The 19058-nt window shown below is 44.4% G+C and overlaps 1 protein-coding gene across 12 annotated transcripts in view; it reads left to right on the top strand.

The window, feature by feature from the left end:
- Positions 1 to 19058, top strand: part of Atxn7l1 (ataxin 7 like 1) — a 234968-nt gene that overhangs the window by 73105 nt on the left and 142805 nt on the right. For 11 of the 12 annotated variants that reach the window (XR_007341581.1, XM_048786122.1, XM_048786123.1 and 8 more), the window contains one exon: positions 8050 to 8154. Coding sequence is in view for 11 of the 12 variants with exons in the window: in XM_048786122.1 (XP_048642079.1) it covers positions 8050 to 8154 (105 nt within the window). In the remaining variant the exon portion in view is untranslated. Of the gene's footprint in view, positions 1 to 5614; positions 5672 to 8049; positions 8155 to 19058 lie in introns of all 12 variants that reach the window. The other variant, XM_048786125.1, reaches the window with a different exon arrangement.

The following is a 19058-nucleotide window of genomic DNA, read 5'->3' on the forward strand; positions in this document are numbered from 1 at the left end:
ACACCTTAAGCCACCCCAAATGCCAGCTCTGAGGGGCCAATCCTGGGGTTGAGAGTGGGAAATAGCTGTGTTTGCCAGTGGAGGAAGGAGCCAGCCTTCACACACTTGGTGTAGTGGGGACAGGAATAAGTCTCTTCTTCATTAGCGTGGCCCACCTGAACTTGTCTGCTTAGATTCATACAGTACTTGTCTTCCAAGGAACTCAAAAAGTGAATAAACAGATATAATTATTGACCTTATCCTTTAGATAACAACATGGACTTTAGGGCAGTTTATTGTCATTTACTGCTTCCCCCTTTGAGAGAAGAGAAAATGAAGGAAAGTGGAAAATAAGTCAACTTCTTGGGAACTTGGGCCTAGTGAGTGTATTGACATTGTCAAGCAGTTACCATGTGCCAGACCCTTTGGCTAGGGAGACGTGAAGGGCGATAGGTCATGATTCCCGGCTTCCAGGAGATCCCAGTCTGGTGAGAGCCAAGGCATATGCCAGGCTCTCAGGAAAGCCGCCCCCACAGTGCTGAGTGAGAGGCACCAGAAGGGACGGAGGGAGAAGAGCTTCCCAGAGGGCACTCAGCTGAACTCAAGAGACAAGAAGGACATGGATAATATGTTCTGCTTTACTTTTTACATTCTTATTATATGCCAGCCCCTTCACAAATATGTTGTTCAAGTCCAGATGAGGAAACAAGCTTCCAGAGGATTCTCATGCCAAGTGGCAGGGCCAGGACTTGAACTCCGTGCTGCCGGCTCTATGGCCCAGCAATCAGGCATTGTGTTTTTAAGGCCCATCTCTCCACATGTTCTGTTCTAAACTCTGGCCTATGGCTGGCTAAGGCCTAGGCCTGGGAAGCATCCTGGAGACCCAGTACAGCCCCCTGGCCTCTATACCTTGAGTACCTATCTCTAAAACTCCTTCTGAGGAAAGGGAGCATTAGGCTGTGGTTGAATTGGATGGTTGGGGCTGGGGGTCCAGAGGGGTAGCCTTATGGGGAACTTCCACCTGTCTCCTTTGTTTCCCAGGACCTGCCTCCCAGCCAGGCAAGAGGGTGCCTCCCAGCCACAGCAAGGAGAGGAGGGCAACTTTGGCTTGTAAAGAGGAGCTTGGCTCCCTAACCTGTGCCCAAAAGGAGATCCTTCCTGAGGCTGCAGGGCCACTGCTTCTGTTTGCTTTCTGGTCCCCGGTTTTGGGTCCCCTTTCCACATTTCACTGTTTTGAAGCCCAGTCAGGCCCTTGGTTTTCAGAGATCTGAAAACTAGAAAGCAGCCATATTTTTTCTAAAGGGGAGTTGGACCTTCTGCTGGGGCAATGGGAGATGTCAAGTCTATCATTTTAAGACTCCTAATTTGTTTTGTTTTATGAATTTAAGGAGATTTGGGAGTTGGGAAACAAATAAAAATCACTCTGTCAGAGCAAAGGAGAAACACTTTTGTATATCCCTTCTAGCTTTTCATGTGGCAAAATGATGAAAACGTAAACAGAAATTCCACTCGCGAAAGAAAATTAATAAAAATTGTATGATGGGCATATTAAGATTGATAGGGGGAAAGAAATCTCTTAGGTCCAGCTGCTTTGTGTCCTGATTTGAATCTGCTTGGAGTCAGTCAGATGTGTCCTTGAACCACAGTGACTGTTCTTCAGAATAACTTGACCTATCTGAGTCCATGTAAGTAGAAGCCCACAAATCGAACACTGTCAGCCACAGGCATATTTCTCTGATAGTTTTCCAAGGAAGTCCAGTGGCACCCAGCCCTCTGGCCATCATCACATGGTTGTCATCCTTGGGTCCTATGAAGATCTGTAAGTGCAATTGTCTCCCAGTGAGCTTTTTAGGCAGGGCTCACATCTGCCTTCCTGGAAAGGCCTTGGTGTGACGAAATTAACATAAATACAATTCCATTTTTTTAATTGCAATTTTTAAAGAAGATGTTAAAAAGGAAAGCATACTTTTAAAATTAAATAAAATTATTTTCCAAAATGCACAATATTTATTGCATGTGCTGCCTTGAGATTTTTCTAATTCCTATAATGACAGAGTTGGTTTCACAACCCTGGAAGAGACTTTGGGGGAAAGCTAAGGCCATTTTCCAGGACCTTACTAATATTTCCAAGAAGTAAAAAGCCAAGGTTGTCTGTTTTTTTGTCTTTTTCTTCCCTCTGCGGGACTTTGTCTAGCGAGCACAGGTGTCATCGATTGCCGATAAGCTGTTCAGCGGCCTTCAAAGCACAGTCGGCATCATTCCACTTCTCTGGGCTTCTCTCAGGATTCCCGCTCGCAGAGGGAAGGGATCAACCCTTCCCCACTCTTTCTTGAGTTTTTCATCTTTCAGGCTCTCTCCAGTTGTTGCTTCATAACGTCAAAGTCTCAAGCTTTGGAAGGTGTCCAGGGGCAAATTCAAAAGCACACAGTATCTAGTTTGATCATGAATCCACAAAACCAGCTGTCTTCCCATCTTGGAAACAAGTCCTGTACAAATAGTGAATTGGAGATGTCACCCTGCCCTTTCCTGAACTGCACCCCTTGTCAAAAGGGAACACTGGATATAAATGAAAGTTCATATACACAATTTTGCTGAGCAAAATAATTCTCCTTAGAAAGCTGTTTACTTTGTTCATGAATAAAATGCTACTCCCTTTCTGTCAATTTCTTTTTCAGTCTCAACTCTTAGACAGTTTATTGACTACATTGGGAAATCAGAGTTATTACTACACTTTCATAAAAACCATCCTATTGTCCCAAACTTTGTGTCTTTTTACATCATCCTTGCGAAGCTCTTTCCCCCTCCTTCCACCCTCTGCCATCTGGGAGGGTGGGGTCCAGGAGAGGAGAGGCAGTGAGAGTCAGTCAGAGGCTTGGGGAACCTCAGGTGTGTCAGGAAGCAGGCCACGTGTACCAGGCTTCCTTGCTAACATGAGTGTAGTCAACTCCACCACAAGTGAGAACTGCCCCAGAAGTTACATTAGGGAAGCAGAGGGCTACTTGCTTTAATAAAGGGACACGGAGAGTATCACCTGTGGGTGATACACTTATAAACAGCATTGATCTCGTACCATGAGCTTGATCTGTGACTGTTCTCCATAAAAAACCCATAACAAGTAAGCATTAAGTCAACAGACATTGGAAAGAACTCCAGTAACTTTACCACCCCACACTTCCCCTATGAACAACTTGTAGCTCTGTGTGCTCATTTGACACAGGAAGTGGTCACCATGTTTACCTGGCTCTGCTGTGCATAAGTTCTTGGGTTAATAACAATTGATGCCATAACCATAATTTTATATGAATATAATGATTTACTTGCAAGTAAGTTCACAAAAGCCTGTCCCATGTGGTGGATGATGTATATAATGTAATACACCCATTTTTTAGTCTGGGGAAATAGCCAGGGAAGAGTGATACCAGAGTGAGTGCCGGACAGTGGTGTCCTGGTAAAAGTCTTACAACCAGTTCTCCAAGGGTAGAAGTCCTACTTGTAGTGGATGCTGACTTCGATGTTATAAATATAGTACTCCTCATTTTCTAAGGTTTTGCTTTCCATGGTTTCAGTTATCTGAGTCAATTATAGTACAAAAATACTAAATGGACAATTCCAGAAATAAACAATTCATACATGTTAAGTCACATGCCATTCTGTACCTTGTGATGAAATCTTGTGCTGTCCTGCCCAGGACATGAATTAGTCCCTTATCCAGAGTATCTACTCTGGATATGCTACCCACTCATTAGTCTTAGGAGCCTTTGGATAGCCCATTAGTCATCCCTTTTGTCTGAGTCCATCTTCTGTTGCTATGACAGAATACCTGAGACGAAGTAATTTATAAAGGGAAGTTTATTTCAGCTCACAGTTCTGGAGGTTGGCAGTCCAAGATGAGGCAGCCATATTTGGCATGGGCCTCCTGTGACATTATAACACAGTGTAAAAGTGGAAAGGCAAGTGGTAGTGCATGGAAGAGGGAAAGCATGAGGGCAAACTCACTTTAAAACAACCTTATTTTACTAGAAGGAATCCACTCCCACAAGAAAGGCATGAATCCTTCTTAATGTTTTAATCACCTGTTAAAGGCCCACCTCCCAACACAGCCACAGTGGCAATCAAATTTCAACATGAGTTTCAGAGGGAACAAACATTCATATCCCAGCATCTTTCACACTGGCTGCTTTACCTGTGAAGTGGGGTCTTGCTCTGTGATTAAAGAAACAGCATTTTGCAGAGGAAGGAACCCTGACTTTAGATTCAGTGCCCTATAATCTCATCCTGCCGAACAAGTCACTGCCACAGGACCTCTGGCAAATGACTTTACCTTCACACTCTTGCCTGAAAAGCAGAGGTGTTGGTTGACTTCATAGGTTAATTAGGAAGAGTAACCAAGGGGGTATCACATCACAAACTCCAGCCCGTGGTAACTCGTCCACAGTGGTTATCGTCTGGTTTGTGGCATTACGGGGGGTTTCACTTTTCTTCTTCACTTTTGCCCATCTGCATTTCGTGTTGCACTGGTAAATATTTAACCACCAGCTCTCCAAAGAAAAGACCTGGTTGTAGTGTTTGCCCATTTCCATGGTGCAAATACTCCTACCATGGCTGACTTCAAGCCACCACCATGACAACCCTGAATGTGGAGTTAGGAAGGGGGATACGCAAGTGGCCCCCCAGGCTGGTGGAAGCCCACGTCAGCACGCAGCTGTGCACTCAACATTTTACTTAGGGGACAAATTAAGGAAGAGAGAGAAAATATTGAGTGCCAGCATTGTGTCTGGTCTATTCATCCCCAGCCCTTATTAATCTAATCAAACAGCATGCTGACCTTGAACGGCCAGCCATGTGAAGTGGAGGACTTCTGGGAGCCAATAGCTCTTACCTTGCTCCCCATCTGCCGGGCTCCCAGACCTTGGGCGGCCTGTAGAGGAGATTCTAAGATCAGTTTCCCCAGCAAGAATCAAACAGACAAGTGCAAGGTTGAAACTGCCTTAGAGGTAAACCATGAAAAGTCCCAGCAAGCAAAGGGCTTGAGGGGAACACACGCCCAGGTGGATACATCTCTGACTAGCCTAACCTTGACCTAGAACTCAGTGACACAGCAACTGTGTGTGCATGTGAGGAGATGGGGGTAGGGTCTGCAGATCACTGGAAGAATACAAAAGAATGGGACATTAGACGGCTCCTGACAAGCCCCCAGTGGATCATCAGGCATGTACAACAAAGGTGCAGAGACAGAATCCAGACCTCACAGCATCCGGTCTCAGCCTCCTGGCACCTGGTTCAGACTCTGGCCCAGACTCTAGGTGCTCAAGCTAGGGGTATAGCTCAATAGTAGAGCACATGCCTAGCGTGCACGAGGCCCTGGGTTTGATCCCCACCACTGGGGGAAAAAAAAATGATGCTTAAAAAATTTGTGATAATGCGGGCTGGGGTTGTAGCTCAGTGGTAGAGTGCTTGCCTAGCACGCATGAGGCACTGGGTTTGATCCTCAGCACCACATAAAAATAAATAAATAAAATAAAGGTATTGTGTCCATCTGCAACTAAAAAAAATTGAAAACAAAAGAAATTTGTGATAATGCTTGGTTCGGGTGGATTCTTTAAATTTTTAATTAATGAATTTTATTCCTTCATAGCTTACCTCTTGCAGAAGGGATACAAGACAGCTCAATAAATTCCTATTGAACAAATAAGTAAGTTTTAGCCCTAGCCAGTTCCTGGTTTTGCATGTTCCTGAGTAGAAAATGTGACTTTAAATCTAAATGAGATGCAAAGCATTAATACAGGTTGCCAGTCATTTTTTAAAAAGTCTTCTGGCTTTTCTGTATTTTTCAAATGTATCCTCAAAGAGCATGGATTGTTTCTGTTATTTAAAAAATGAATCTATTTTATAAAAATAACCTGCAAAGAAAAGTGAAGCAAGAGTGTTATCAGCAGTTAAAGCTCCAGGGGGGACGTGTTCCTGCTGTGAGGCTCTAAACCGAGGGTCCTGTCTCCCTGGGGCTCCCATAGCTCTGGCCTGCATCTGGTGGGCCCAATGCCCACATCCTCACTATTGTCGCAGCTTCAGGCTCTCTCAGCTTCTCTTCCCAGGGGTCTCCCACCTCCCAGGTGATAATAATGTTCCCCTGCATAACGCCCAGGCAGATGATGTAAACACAGGTACAAGTGGAGGCAGATAAGCCCCCAAGAGGAGTGAATAACAGACCACACCCACCCAGAGGGACCTGTAACTTAGAAATTTGTTTGAGCCTGTATCCCTCCTCCTCCCCCTCCATCTGCTCCCCACACCAGAGGAGGTCACTGGTAGAGGAGGTCACTGATAGGGGAGTCCCCAGCCAGGCCCGCCAGACCCACCCTCCCATTTGTTGGCCTCCTTTCAGAGAACTGGTCTCTGCTCCTCGCTGTGTGATAAGTGTACCCATTCCATTTCCCCCAAAGCATCAGGGCTGCCCTGATAAGGGAATGCAGAGCCGTGGATCCTCCATTAAAGCATTTGTGGGGTTGTCAATGAGCCTTCCCACTTCTTGAGACCTCGACTCTTTCTTCTGGCCTAGGATCACAGTCTGGGAACCTGTGTTCCGGTTTTCATTAAAGACATAGGTGGAGACTTCCACTCTCAACCTGAGGAAGTTCAGGGGATTTGTGACAGAGACACCTTTGTGCATACAATGTCATGAATTCTTCCATTAACTCTGTGAGGTTGTGGCTACCCTGTTCTTAGAGCCTAAGTGGCTCGCTTGAAAGCAGACAGAGGTATGCTCCAGGGCCCTGTGGCCACACAGCAGTGCCCAAGGAGAAGTGACTATGGTTCCTCAGACAAAACTGACTTTTTTGTGTGTGTGACAGCTTTTTTTTTAAGATATAATTTGTATATCACACAGTTTGCACATTTGAAATATACACTTCAGTTTTTTAGTGTATTCACGGAGTTGTGCAAACACTACTGTCAATCTTAGAACATTTCATCACTCCACCAAATAGATCCCTCACACCAAGTCCCTCCAGGCCTCCCTGTCCATTGCAGCTTAACTGCTTTTTATTTGTGCAGATTTGCCTATTCTGAACATTTCATATAAATGGAGGCATACAGTATATGGCTTTGAGTGTGGCTCCTTTCTCTTAGCATAACGTTTTCAGGGTTCATCCACGTTGTAGCACTTGTTGATACTTCATTGCTTTTTATGGATGTGTAGTAGTATTCTCTTACATATATGATGCATTTTGTTCATCCATTATCAGTTGGTAGCCAACAATCAGTTGGATTATTTCCACTTATTGGATATCCTGAATAATAGCCGATGAACTTTCATGTGGATGTACGCATTCATGTCTCATTGGTATGTCCCACATATCTTTGCTTAAAATCCCTCAGTGATATCCCATTGTTACTAAAATCAGGTTCAAATTCCTTACCTTGGTCTATGATGTTTCTCCTTCTGCTATCAGAGGCTCCAGGAGAGCAGTTCTCCCTGGCACCTAGCACGATGCCTGGCACCCAGAGGCACTCATTAAATATTTACTGAATGAATAATGGATAATGATGGCAACAAATGAGTCACTTGTTTGCAGGATCCCTTTAGCCTTGGTGTCTCCCACAGGTGATGGGGAAAATCAGGTGACTGCTGGGGCCACGTTGACTCCTCTTGCTAGTCGCAGCTGAGTTCTCCCTCTCGCTCACCTAAGGGACCACTGCTGAAATAGGAAAAGGCTTGGGGGAGTCCCCACAGTCCTGAAATAAAGAGCCTCATTGGGTCCCACTACCACCTGGGTTCTGTCTTCCACCGGGATCATCCCCCAGCATGTAATCGGGCAGCCCCTGACACTGCTGACCAGACCAACTGTCATCTCAGCCCGTTTCCAGGGGTGCAAAGAGGCGTTCTTTGAGGCAGTTGCTTCTCTGAGAGTTGGGGAGCTGCACTGTGACAGACTGCATTTCCTTTAGTAAAGATGATTGCCTTTCTGCGTGTGTTGTTTGAAAAACTGTCCTTGAAGAAATTCCAAGAGGAAACTGTATGCCTTCTGAGACTTAATTGCTTTTTCAAAAAACATTGTTTTCATTTCCCCACAGATATGCACTTATTTGGCCATTATCCAGCACATGACGACTTCTATCTCGTAGTGTGCAGTGCCTGTAATCAGGTCGTCAAGCCACAAGTTTTCCAGTCGCACTGCGGTAAGTGGACTCCTGCACCCAGCAGGGGCACAGGCAGCCGCCACTCTGGGCACAGTCGCCTTCCACAGGGCCCCCCAGTGTCTGTCTTTGCCCAAGGCTGTGGGTAGACTCTTCCTGGGGCTGCTGCCTCTGCTCAAAGGGTAACTGTTTTAGGATCTGTAGTCCTCCTGCTGAAATGCTCGGTCCTGTGGGAGGAAAAATGAGAGAAAACCTGCAACTTGTCATGGTAGATGAGGCTAGACTGAAACCATCCGCCCAACCTGCTGACCTCTGCAGGTAACCAAGGGGAGGGGAGAGCAGTGGCTTGAGGACACGTTCCTGCAGCCTGACATTTTCTCCTCTTGAAATAGGGGACTGGAGAGCGGTTTCCCAGACTCACATAAGGGGGCTGGAACCAAAGGTAGCCCAGTGCATGGGCCATTGGATGCTGACCCCAGGAAATGGCATATAAAACCTCAAGTTCCACTTATCCGTTTCCAAGAATCCCCCTTTTTCTTTGAAAAAAAAATAGAAAAAAAAAAAAGAAAAAAATCCAGCTGTGTCTGGGAACTCGCTTTCCCTCTGTATCTTAACGTCCTTGGTGTGATAAGTTCCTTCAGTCGATCAGCAGCACACCCCCACCCCTACTCCACTCAGCGCAGATGCCGTGGACAACGACAGAGCGCACATGGCCACTCCCTCAGGCATGAATGAACGGCCAGCTTGTCTTAGACAAGAAGCCTTTGAATCTCACTGGGTGGAAGTTTCCTGTCTTGAACAGGGAGCTGGCCCAGATGATGGCCAAAACCATCATAGACAGTGAGTCCAGAGCAGTATTTCCCATATGTTTTATGAATTCCTGAGCCCCTTTTGATGAATGTAAATTCTGCTTTATTGTTAAAGTTTTGAAGCACATCCAATATTGTACTTTTAAAAAAAGCAATTATAATATTGAATGAGCTTTTGCAAATGACACATTTCCCCTTTCTCACACTGGGGATTTCTGATTTTCCCCCTGTCCCTTTATTTATCACCATGCTGTAATAAATAGGCAAGGATAAAAGAATTGAATGTGTTTGGGACTATAGAATAGTGTATGTATATACTAATATCATCTATGAACACGTGTATATGATCCATATATATCTACGTATATACAAGGCCTCTGTGTATATATTGTAGGTGTATTTTGTGCTTGTAACATGCAGAAAGAGAACCCAGCTCAAGGGGCAAGACTGACAGGACAAAGCAGAGACAGGGCCCTAGAAAATGCTGTGTAAAGAGCTCTGGTGAGAGGCAGAGTCCAACTCTGTCCTTGGGTTACTTGGTTAACGTCTCCTGACTTTGGTTTCCTTGTCTCTTCCATGAGGAGGTAACTCCTGTGGACGTACCCATCTCCAACATTTTCATTCCTGGCAGTGTGAGTGTGAAAAGAGCAGGCATGTTCTGGGCATGAGTTGACCTTTTTGCTCAGTGTTCTGTGGCAAATGGCCCTGTCTTCCTCCTGGAAGAGAGACAGGGTCAAACATTTCCGAAGGGGAACCGTCAGAGGCCCGTTGGTGGTGCCTCCAGCTGAAGTGACAGGTGGGGTATCAAAAGCAGAGCAGTGATAAGAAGTTCCCACCAGTGCTCCGTGAATGAGCTGGGAGCTCCATGCTCCACTGCCTCTTTGCACCTCATAACGATGCAGCCGGGAGCTCATCCCGAACGTGGTCACCGTGCACTCATCCCTTCACAGGACTCTGCCACCACTCTAGGCACTGGGGTACAGCAGTGAACAAAACAAGTGAAAATCCTGGCCCTGGGGAGCTTACGCTGTACTGTAAGCCTTCAAACCTTCACTGGGAACTTAGTTTGCCAGCCGTCTTTGATAGAAGTACCTTAAAAGGGACCTGGCATCCCCCTGCCCTGCAGAATCTGCCTAAGGGCAAACCCCCCATCTGGCTAGCAGAGGAGCTCTAGGACTTTGGTGTGGCTGATACACATGCCTCCCTCTGCCTTGGGGCTTTTGGTGCAAGAACCAAGACTCAGCTTATGGGAAAGCAAATGGCATTGTGGCGCCCTGCTCTGAGCAGTGGCAGAAAATTAGTCTGGGGCTTTGGGGTTACTGACTTCATCACTCGAAGCCCGGTCTCCATTGAGTTTCTTGCTGAGCCAACTGACAGGCAGCAGTGGGGACATAACCACAGCTCAGCAAATTGAGGCACTGAAGCCTCTCTCCTCTTCCAGGTGTGCGTACCAATAATCCAAGACCCATATTTATCAGGACTGGGAGAGAATGCAAGGCAGAGCTCAGAACCATGGCAACTCTTCTGGGGAGTATTTTTTAGTTCGTCTAAGAATTTCTCCTATAATTTCATGATTAGTTGAGGCTGCTCTAAAAGAATGCCAGAGGTGGATGCTTATAAACAACAGAAATTCGTTGCTTGCAGTTGTGGAGGCTGGACATCTGAGGTCAGGGTGCCAGCATGACAGGATTCTGGTGAGGGCCATTGTCTGAGTTGCAGATGTCCACCTGCTTACGGTATCCTCATGTAGCAGAAAGAGGACGAGAGAGCTCCCTGGGGCCCCTGTCTTACAGGCAGTAACCCCATTCATTATGTAATTGCCTCCCAAGTCCACCCCTGTCACATTGGGGGTTAGGGTTTCAGCGTATGGATTTGGGAGGACACAGACATTCAGTCCCTACCAGTCTGTCTTTTTCTGCTGTTTCACCTTGTGTAATGACCCTTGCTCTCTTCAGCAAGTTAATAAGAATTCTACTGTGTCCAGGGCCGGGCACTGTGCCAAGTGCTTTCCATATCTTTGAGCATGTAACAGCCCTGTGAAGGAGGTATGAATTGGTATCCATTGAAGTTGAGGAAGCTATGGCTTAGGAGATTTCAGTGTCTTGCCCCCGGGGCCTCAAAGCCGGGCAGGTGCTGAGCCTGATTTCACACGCAGCTTCATAACAGTGAGGGAAGTGCCTGCTGCGTCGTCATCTCACCACCTCTCTCTATACACAAATATTGAAAGCGGAGCTCTTGAAGTGAAACTGGGGCGGGGCTCAAGCCCCACCCACCTGGCCTTCCTCCGACTCCCCTGCAGTCCCACCACCAGGGCTCCATAGAGCATCACTTGATGTTTGTTGATGTAATGGAGATGGCAGGTTTGGGAGTCAGACAAAGGCTCACAGGACTTCCCTACTCTGTGACCTTAGAAGGGTCAGCTCATCTTCTCCATCTCGGTTTGCTCATCTGTATAATGGGTTAGTCAGCCTGCCTGGCAGGGTTGTCCGGACATGACTGGTGCGAGGCCTGGAGTTCACTTCCTCCCCTTTCTTCATGGCATCTGCTCACACTGCCCCCAGCGGGGATGGGACTCCTCTCTCTGGATATCCGTAGAACTCTATTCTCTTATGCTACTTGGCACCTTCTGCCACGCAGTTGTCTGTGGACTGTCTCTGCTTTCAGCACCAGGAGATTCCTTTTCAATTCTGTACTCCCAGCACCCGGAAAATGAGTTCATCACAGGGGCATGGCAGCATTCAAGACCTTGGTATACTAGCCTTTCAAGCTAAATGGAGGGGTGTGTTGTGTGTGTGTAGGCAGTCAGTTGTGGAGTTAAAGAAAAAATGTTTCTTACTCAACACTTCTTTTTTTTTAAATTTATTTTTCAGTTGTAGTTGGACACAATACCTTTATTCATTTATTTTATGTGGTGCTGAGGATCGAACCCAGGGTCTTGCGCGTGCGAGGCGAGCGCTCTACCGCTGAGCCACAACCCCAGCCCTTACTCAACACTTCTGACACCAAATATATGGGCTTTGCATGCCAAGCCATTTTCTGTGGACACCAACTGGGTGTCCTATAATTTAATTTGATTCTGACAGTAGCTACTCAGAGTTAGTGCAGATGCCACAGGTTAAAGGCTCAGCCCTACAAAACAGCCTCCTGCTGCAGATGCCAGTCACAATCAGTGAGTCTCAGATTACCCACACTGATGTCTAAGTTGACCATAGCTGGGGATTCCCACAAACCCCTCGTCAGGTTTGATAATTTTCTGCAATGACTCACAGAACTCAGGGAAACATTTTCCTTTCATTTACTGGTTTATTATAAAGGATGCAAATGAACAGCCAGAGACACATAAGGCAAGGTCTAAAAGGGTCCCCATAGAATTGTGGTGCTACCCGAATAACATGTGGTTGCCTTCACCGACCTGGAAATCTCTCTGAACTCTTGTTGTTGAGGGGCTTTTTGGAAGTTCCATTACACAGCCATAATTGATTAAAACACTGGCCATTGGTGATAAACTCAATCTTCAGCCTCACCTTAAAACTCTCTGCGGGGGGGCTGGGGTTGTGGCTCTGTGGTAGAGCGCTTGCCTAGCATGTGTGAGGCATTGGGTTGGATCCACAGCTCCATATAAAAATAAATAAATAAAATAAAGGTGTTGTGTCCATCTATAACTAAAAAAGATATTAAAAAAAAAAAACAAACCTTGGGCTGGAGTTGTGGCTCAGTGGTGGAGCACTTGCCTTAAATGTGTGAGACACTGGGTTTGATTCTCAGCACCACATATAAATAAAAAATAAAGGTCCATCAACAACTAAAATGAATAAAATAAATAAAAAAATTTAAAAAAAAAAAAACCTCTTTGGGGACCTAACTATCAGTCTTCTCACTATCTACAGAAACTCCACAGATTGCAAAGGTCCTCAAAGCTCAGTGTCCAGAAACTGGGAACCAAAACCAGATACAAAAACAAATGTGCCCTTCATGCCAGCACTCAAGAAATTACAAGGGTTTAGCTGCTCTGTGTCAGCAACTGGGGACAAAGACCAAATATATATTTCTTCTTATATCACAAGTCACCGTAGCAATGTGAAAAATAGGATACCATCATGGAGAAATCATGAATTTTGGCGTCAAATGGATCCAGGTTAGGATCCTGACTGACATTTTCTAGTGGTGTAACCTTGGGCTGATGAGGTGACCTTTCTGAGCCTCCTCTTCCTCATCTATAAAATGAGAAGGCCAGTGCCTGCCTTGTGGAGTTATTCTGAAAAGCAGCATATATAGTTTTCTGGTGCATGGTAAGGAAATAAAGAAAGGGTAGCTATTATTGTCAATAAAATGTGTCTATTTTTTATTAAGTCAAAAGTTTCTTATGAAAAATGGGAAAACCAATTTAGTCAAGGGTTTCCTGTCTTCGTTCCCCACCCGTCTCAGGGGATGTGTGCTCAGGTCAGCCCATGGACTTTCGCCTCTGATTCATCTTGAGCTTCCCACACTCTTGGAGGCAAGGATTGTCGCCAGAACAGGATCACATCTGCCAGGAGCCCCGAGGATTTGGCCCAGCAGATAGTGCTTGACATTTTCGTTAGAAAATGTGGCTCCTTTGGAAACGCCACAAAGCTCAGGTGTCTCTGGGTTCTCTGTCTGGGTGCTTTATAAGGGTACTGTGTGGCCCCCTAGCATGCCTGGCCACAGTCCTGCCCCTGACACTGCCGAAGCTGATGTCCCAGACAGAAAGCAGACACAGCCACTGCTTGGAAGCCCTGTTCCTGGCAGGGGGATGAAGGACCTCTGAGAGCCATGCTCCTGCCACCCGACCTGTGTCAGCCTTCTTGAGTCTGCTTCTAAGTCTGTGCCAAGGGCTTTTCAGATACTTTTCAGACCTCCACCCAGAAAATCTAGGATCTGGAGGGATCCCTCAAATACTGAATTTCCTTAGATGGATTGACATGGTCCGGATAGTTGTAGGAAAAAGAAAATGGAAGGCCTGATTCCACTCAGCAGGCATCTCTGTCTATCCCAGATTGTCCTCCCAAGGTGTGGCTCAATGCACTGGAAGGGTCTACCGGTTGAGTGCAGCCTCTCTAGAATCAATCTGCTTAGTTTCAAATACCAGTTCTGTCCCTGATTAGCTGTGTGACCTGGAATAGGTGCCTTAGAGTTTCTGTGCTTTCATTTCCTTATTCTTAATATGGAGTCATAGTAATCTCATAAGGTTTTCAGGATGATTAAAGGAACTTGCTTGCGTATGGAAAGCACAATGTAGAACAAGGCTGGCTTACTTTAAGAAAAAAATGCTATCATTAACCAAGTGATGAGTTTCAGAGATCCATATTGAAATCTTGTCCAAAGGATTGTCATCTGTGGTATTGTGGAGGGAGAGAAAGTCCTTTGTGACTATCCCTCTGGTGTCGTGCTGTGGTGGGACGTAACCTCCACCTAGACCGAGTGCTGAGGCCATTTTCCTCAACAGGAATACTGAGGCAGGGTACCCTCTTTCCACATGTGCAAAGGCAAGGAGGTATGAGGTGTGTATCATGGAAAAAATACTACTGCTAATAATAGTGTTCTTTTAGTCACTTTGGAATATTGTAATTTGCTTTAGTCAGCTTGTTCGTCATTGTGACCAAAAGACCTGACAAGAACAGTTTTAGAGGAGGAAAAATTTATTTGAGGGCTCACAGTTTCAGAGGTCTCAGTCCATAGAGGCCAGCTTCACTGTCTGAAAGGAGGCAGAAAATCATAGTGGAAGGGTGTGATGGAAGGACCTCACACCAGGAAGCAGACAGCTCTGCCCACCAAGAACCAAATACACCCCAAAGGCACGCCCCCTCCCTCAGCCACGCCCTACCTGCCTGCAGTTACCACTGTCTGAGTTAATCTAATCTCTATCAGGGGATTAATGCACTGATTAGGTTAAGACTCTCATAACTCAATTATTTCACCTCTAAATTTTCTTGCATTATCTCTCACACATGAGATTTTGGGGAACCCCTCACATCTAAACATAATTAAAGATAAAGTAAATAGGTCAGTTCAAATTATAATTTTATAATTGGGTTGAACATTTATGAAATTGTTGGACTTTCCTAAGTGAAAGGAAAATAATTTTTCTCTGTCCTTATTTTCTTTTTTTTTAAACAATTAACTTTTTTTTTTTAATATTTATTTTTTAGTTCTCAGCGGACACAACATCTTTGTATGTGGTGCTGAGGATCGAACCCGGGCCGCACGCATGCCAGGCGAGCGTGCTACCGCTTGAGCCACATCCCCAGCCCCAATGTCCTTATTTTCTAATGTTAGCTATCTACTGTCAAGCATGGGTTCCTAATAGCAGCTCTATTGATATTTTGGGATGTGTAATTCTTTGTTGTGGGGACATCCTGTATGTTGTCATGGGATGTCAAGCAGCAGATAGAATAGCAGCCATTGCCCTGTTCCTAATCTTTATTTGTTTGTTTGTTTGTTTGTTTTTAGGTTTATTATTTATTTATTTATTTGCAGTGCAGAGAATCAAACCCAGGGCCTTCACACATGCTAGGTTCTACTGCTGAGCCAAATCCCTAGACCCCGCCCCTAATCTGGACAACCCAAAACATCTTCAGACATTACCAATATCTTCTAGGAGACAAAAGCACCCTCATTTGAGAACCACCACCACAAAACATGACATGCCCCATTCGTTATATCATATTCTGTGCTTTTCTGTACTTAATTATTTTTCCCAAAGCATGTGCACACTAAGCCCAGAAGTAACTTCTGTGGTATCACAGCCACATATAGAAAGTTGACTATTTCAACTCACACAGAGCATCATTTCCCCACCACAGGCATATGCAGAAGTGTAAAATAAAAAAATAATAATAATAAAATAAAATAATGGAGAAAAGAAAAGGCAAAAGAAATTATACAGAGCCCATAGAATTTTTCAACCCCATTTAGCACTCATCCTCTGAGCAGAGAACCACACCCCACCCCTCAGAGATAATCCTTGGATGGCACTGCAAATATATTATTATTATTTTTTAATGGTTTAGAACCAAGGAACCAACATGTCTTTCAACAGACAAGAGCGGATTCAATTTTTCTCCTTCTTTCTCGGAGAGGATTTTTCATTCCCTTTTCTGATTGTATTTTTGAATGCCCTTCAAGTAGCTGTTTTGCATGTTGATGGTGATGCAGTGGAATTTAATGAACTGTGAGCTACAGCTGAGAGGCTGAGCCGCAAAATAAATGAGTGACGGTGACTTGCTCCTGGAGCGCGGCATGGCATGTCCTGGCTGGCACCTGCTCTTCTGTGTGCATCCAGATGCCGATGCTGGTTGGGTACCGGCAGCAGCCCACCCAGCAGTGGTACACATGGGAGCCTAATTAATGAGATTCCAAGGCTTCCTGCTATTGTTCTTTCTATGCTCTCTATCTCCAGGTGACCTCTGGTTGAGGAAGTGACAAACCATTTGTGCTTCTAAGCCCAAGAGAAAGTGAGTCCCAGCCAGTGTCAGTGCCCCTGGGCTTCCTGGGGCATCAGGGATCCCATCACCAGCTAATTAGCCTGCCAGGACCTCCTTTCTGAAGGTGTTGATGGCTGTGGCACAGAGATTGGGGATTTTTGTCAATTAACTTGGATTTGCTTTTTGAGATAAAATTTTTGTTGTTGTGATTGTCAGTTGTCCGTTTTATAAAACTAAATTTTTTGACACCAGAGAAGTATAAAATAACTAAAAGAAATTGGTCTCATTGAATCTATTCTTTATCACGTCTGACAGCATTAATTAATAAGCCACGGCTAGGGCATGCTAATCTGTGCAAACTTGATATCATTAGGATTTTTTAAACTTTAATTTGATCAGTGTATCGCAGATCCAGAATTAATTCCTGGTATTGACATAGTTTTGAGGCTCTTTATGATCACAAATAATCATGTTTTCTTCTTCATCTTTCCATGGTCCTTAGTAAAGTGTAATCACACAATACATCTTAAAGAAATCCCTATGATAGATCCTAAGGCTATTTCTAAGGAAAGAAGTGATGGGATAACTGATTAAACCTTAAACCAAACATTACAACTGAAAGAATCTACAATTAAATAGGACTAGGGTTTATTTAGATTTTTTTTTTTTCAGTGCTAGGTGTTCAACCCAGAGCCTCATGCATGCTAGGCAACCAGTGTATCACTGAGCTACATTCCCAGTCCCAAGCACTTTCTCCACTTTAAATTTTTATAGTTTGAACTTGGCTACTGCTCAAATTAGAATTAATATTGGCCCAAGAACATAGCAGTTTGACCTGGTCCCAGACCCTGGTTTCTTTTTTTAATTGCACTTATGGAAAATAAAAACAGTAACAATAAAGCTAATATAGTTTTTGAGTACTTACTATGTGCTGGGCCCTTTAATGCATTATCTGTCACTGCCCTAAGATGCTATGGTTGAATTATCCTTATTTCTCAGCAAAGCAAGGAAGACTCAGAGCATTTAGGAAATTTCTTCAAGATCAGGGTAAGTGGCAGAACCAGGATTCCAACCTAGACCCCAGAGTGCATTCGCCACTGTATTGGTTGAATGTTCTGATCTTAGGCTCCCTGCACCACCACAACTAAATTTTGATGCAGGAAAGCTCATTTTCATCCTAAAAAGTATGCTAGAGAAATGACAGGTGCTTGGTTTCTCCTTCACACCCTCCTAATCTGTGAAATTGATCCTATCTGATTATTTCCCTGGGTGAAAAACTTGTCCACAGTTTTAAGGAAAGGAGGAATAAACTGATAATCCCAAATCTGTTTAAAGTCCTAACCACAACATTTGAAATAGACTTTTAAATATAAGAAAATAAAAATAAAGGAAGCTTGTGAAAGAGGTGACATGGGTACCATACGTGTTCTCCCATCCATTCTGTCTGCAATTTCTTGATTATCAACAACAAATAAGCAGATCCGTGAGACCCTCAATGGTAGATAATTTCCTCCCTATACAACAAAATTCCCTTTTTTGCATAATTGTGTGAATTCAGTAGAAATGTTGCAGACAAACTTACCCCAGATACAATGGCTCAGCTCAAATTTAAAGATAGATTAATAGGATCTTTATAACTTCAGTAATATTGAGTTCATTTTTAACTTTTTTAAAAAAATCTACTTATACTCATCAAAGCCTATATCTTTTTTTTAATATTCTGTTAGTTGTTGATGGACCTTAATTTATTTATGTGTGGTGCTGAGAATCAAACCCAGTGCCTTACACATGCTAGGAAAGTGCTCTACCACTAAGCCACAACCTCAGCCCCCAAAGCCTATTTCTTGAAGTCTGAATCTCTTGGATTTCTTTCTTCCGAGGCTCATGATTTTAATTCATTTACTTGAAAAAGATTTATTGAACACCTACTTTATGGCAGTCATTGTTCTAGTACTGCAGACACAGAGGAGACAAGACAGAGAAAGGCTTAGCCTTCTTGAAGTTTATGTTTGGATATGTCAAATAAAAAACAATACACAGCCAAACCATATGAAGAGCTGGTAAAGAAGGTTTGTCGCAGCAGAGAACATAGCAAGAACAAAAACAGGCATCTTCAAGGCTTCAGAGCAGTGGGCAAGGACCACAAGTGAAGTGTCTTGCAGGCCAGAGTCTAGAGTTGGGGTTTTATTCTGGGTGTGATGTGAGGACCCTGGAAGATGTTGAGTGAGGGAGACATAATCTCATTTATGTTTTCCAAAGTTCATTCTGACTGGGAAATTCAAAGTTCATTCTGACAGGTGCAGCCTGGGAAACCTTGTTAGGGGCTAATGTAATGCATGGTTAGTGATAATAGATCGTGGTGTATCATGAAGGTGGATAGAAAAGGATAAACTTGGGATCCATTTTGGAAACCTAGCTGATGGAATTTACTGATGGATTGGGTTGGATTGGGTTGGATAAGGGAGGAGATAGGTTATTTTATTTAGAGATAGGTTAGGGGAAATGGCCAGCGATTTGGCAAGAAAAGGAATAGAGGGTGGAGATGTTGAAACCAAGAGAAGAAAGTGCTTTTTAGACCATGTCCAGTGCAAGAGATTGAGTGGGGGGGTCACTAGATTGGCCACTGAAGGTTGCTTACTTTGACAGTAGCCATTTTAGTTGTGTCTTGGAAATTTTTTTTGCAAGGGCAGGTGGC

This window comes from Marmota marmota, unplaced genomic scaffold (assembly GCF_001458135.2).
Source record: "Marmota marmota marmota unplaced genomic scaffold, marMar, whole genome shotgun sequence".
Lineage (NCBI taxonomy): Eukaryota > Metazoa > Chordata > Mammalia > Rodentia > Sciuridae > Marmota > Marmota marmota.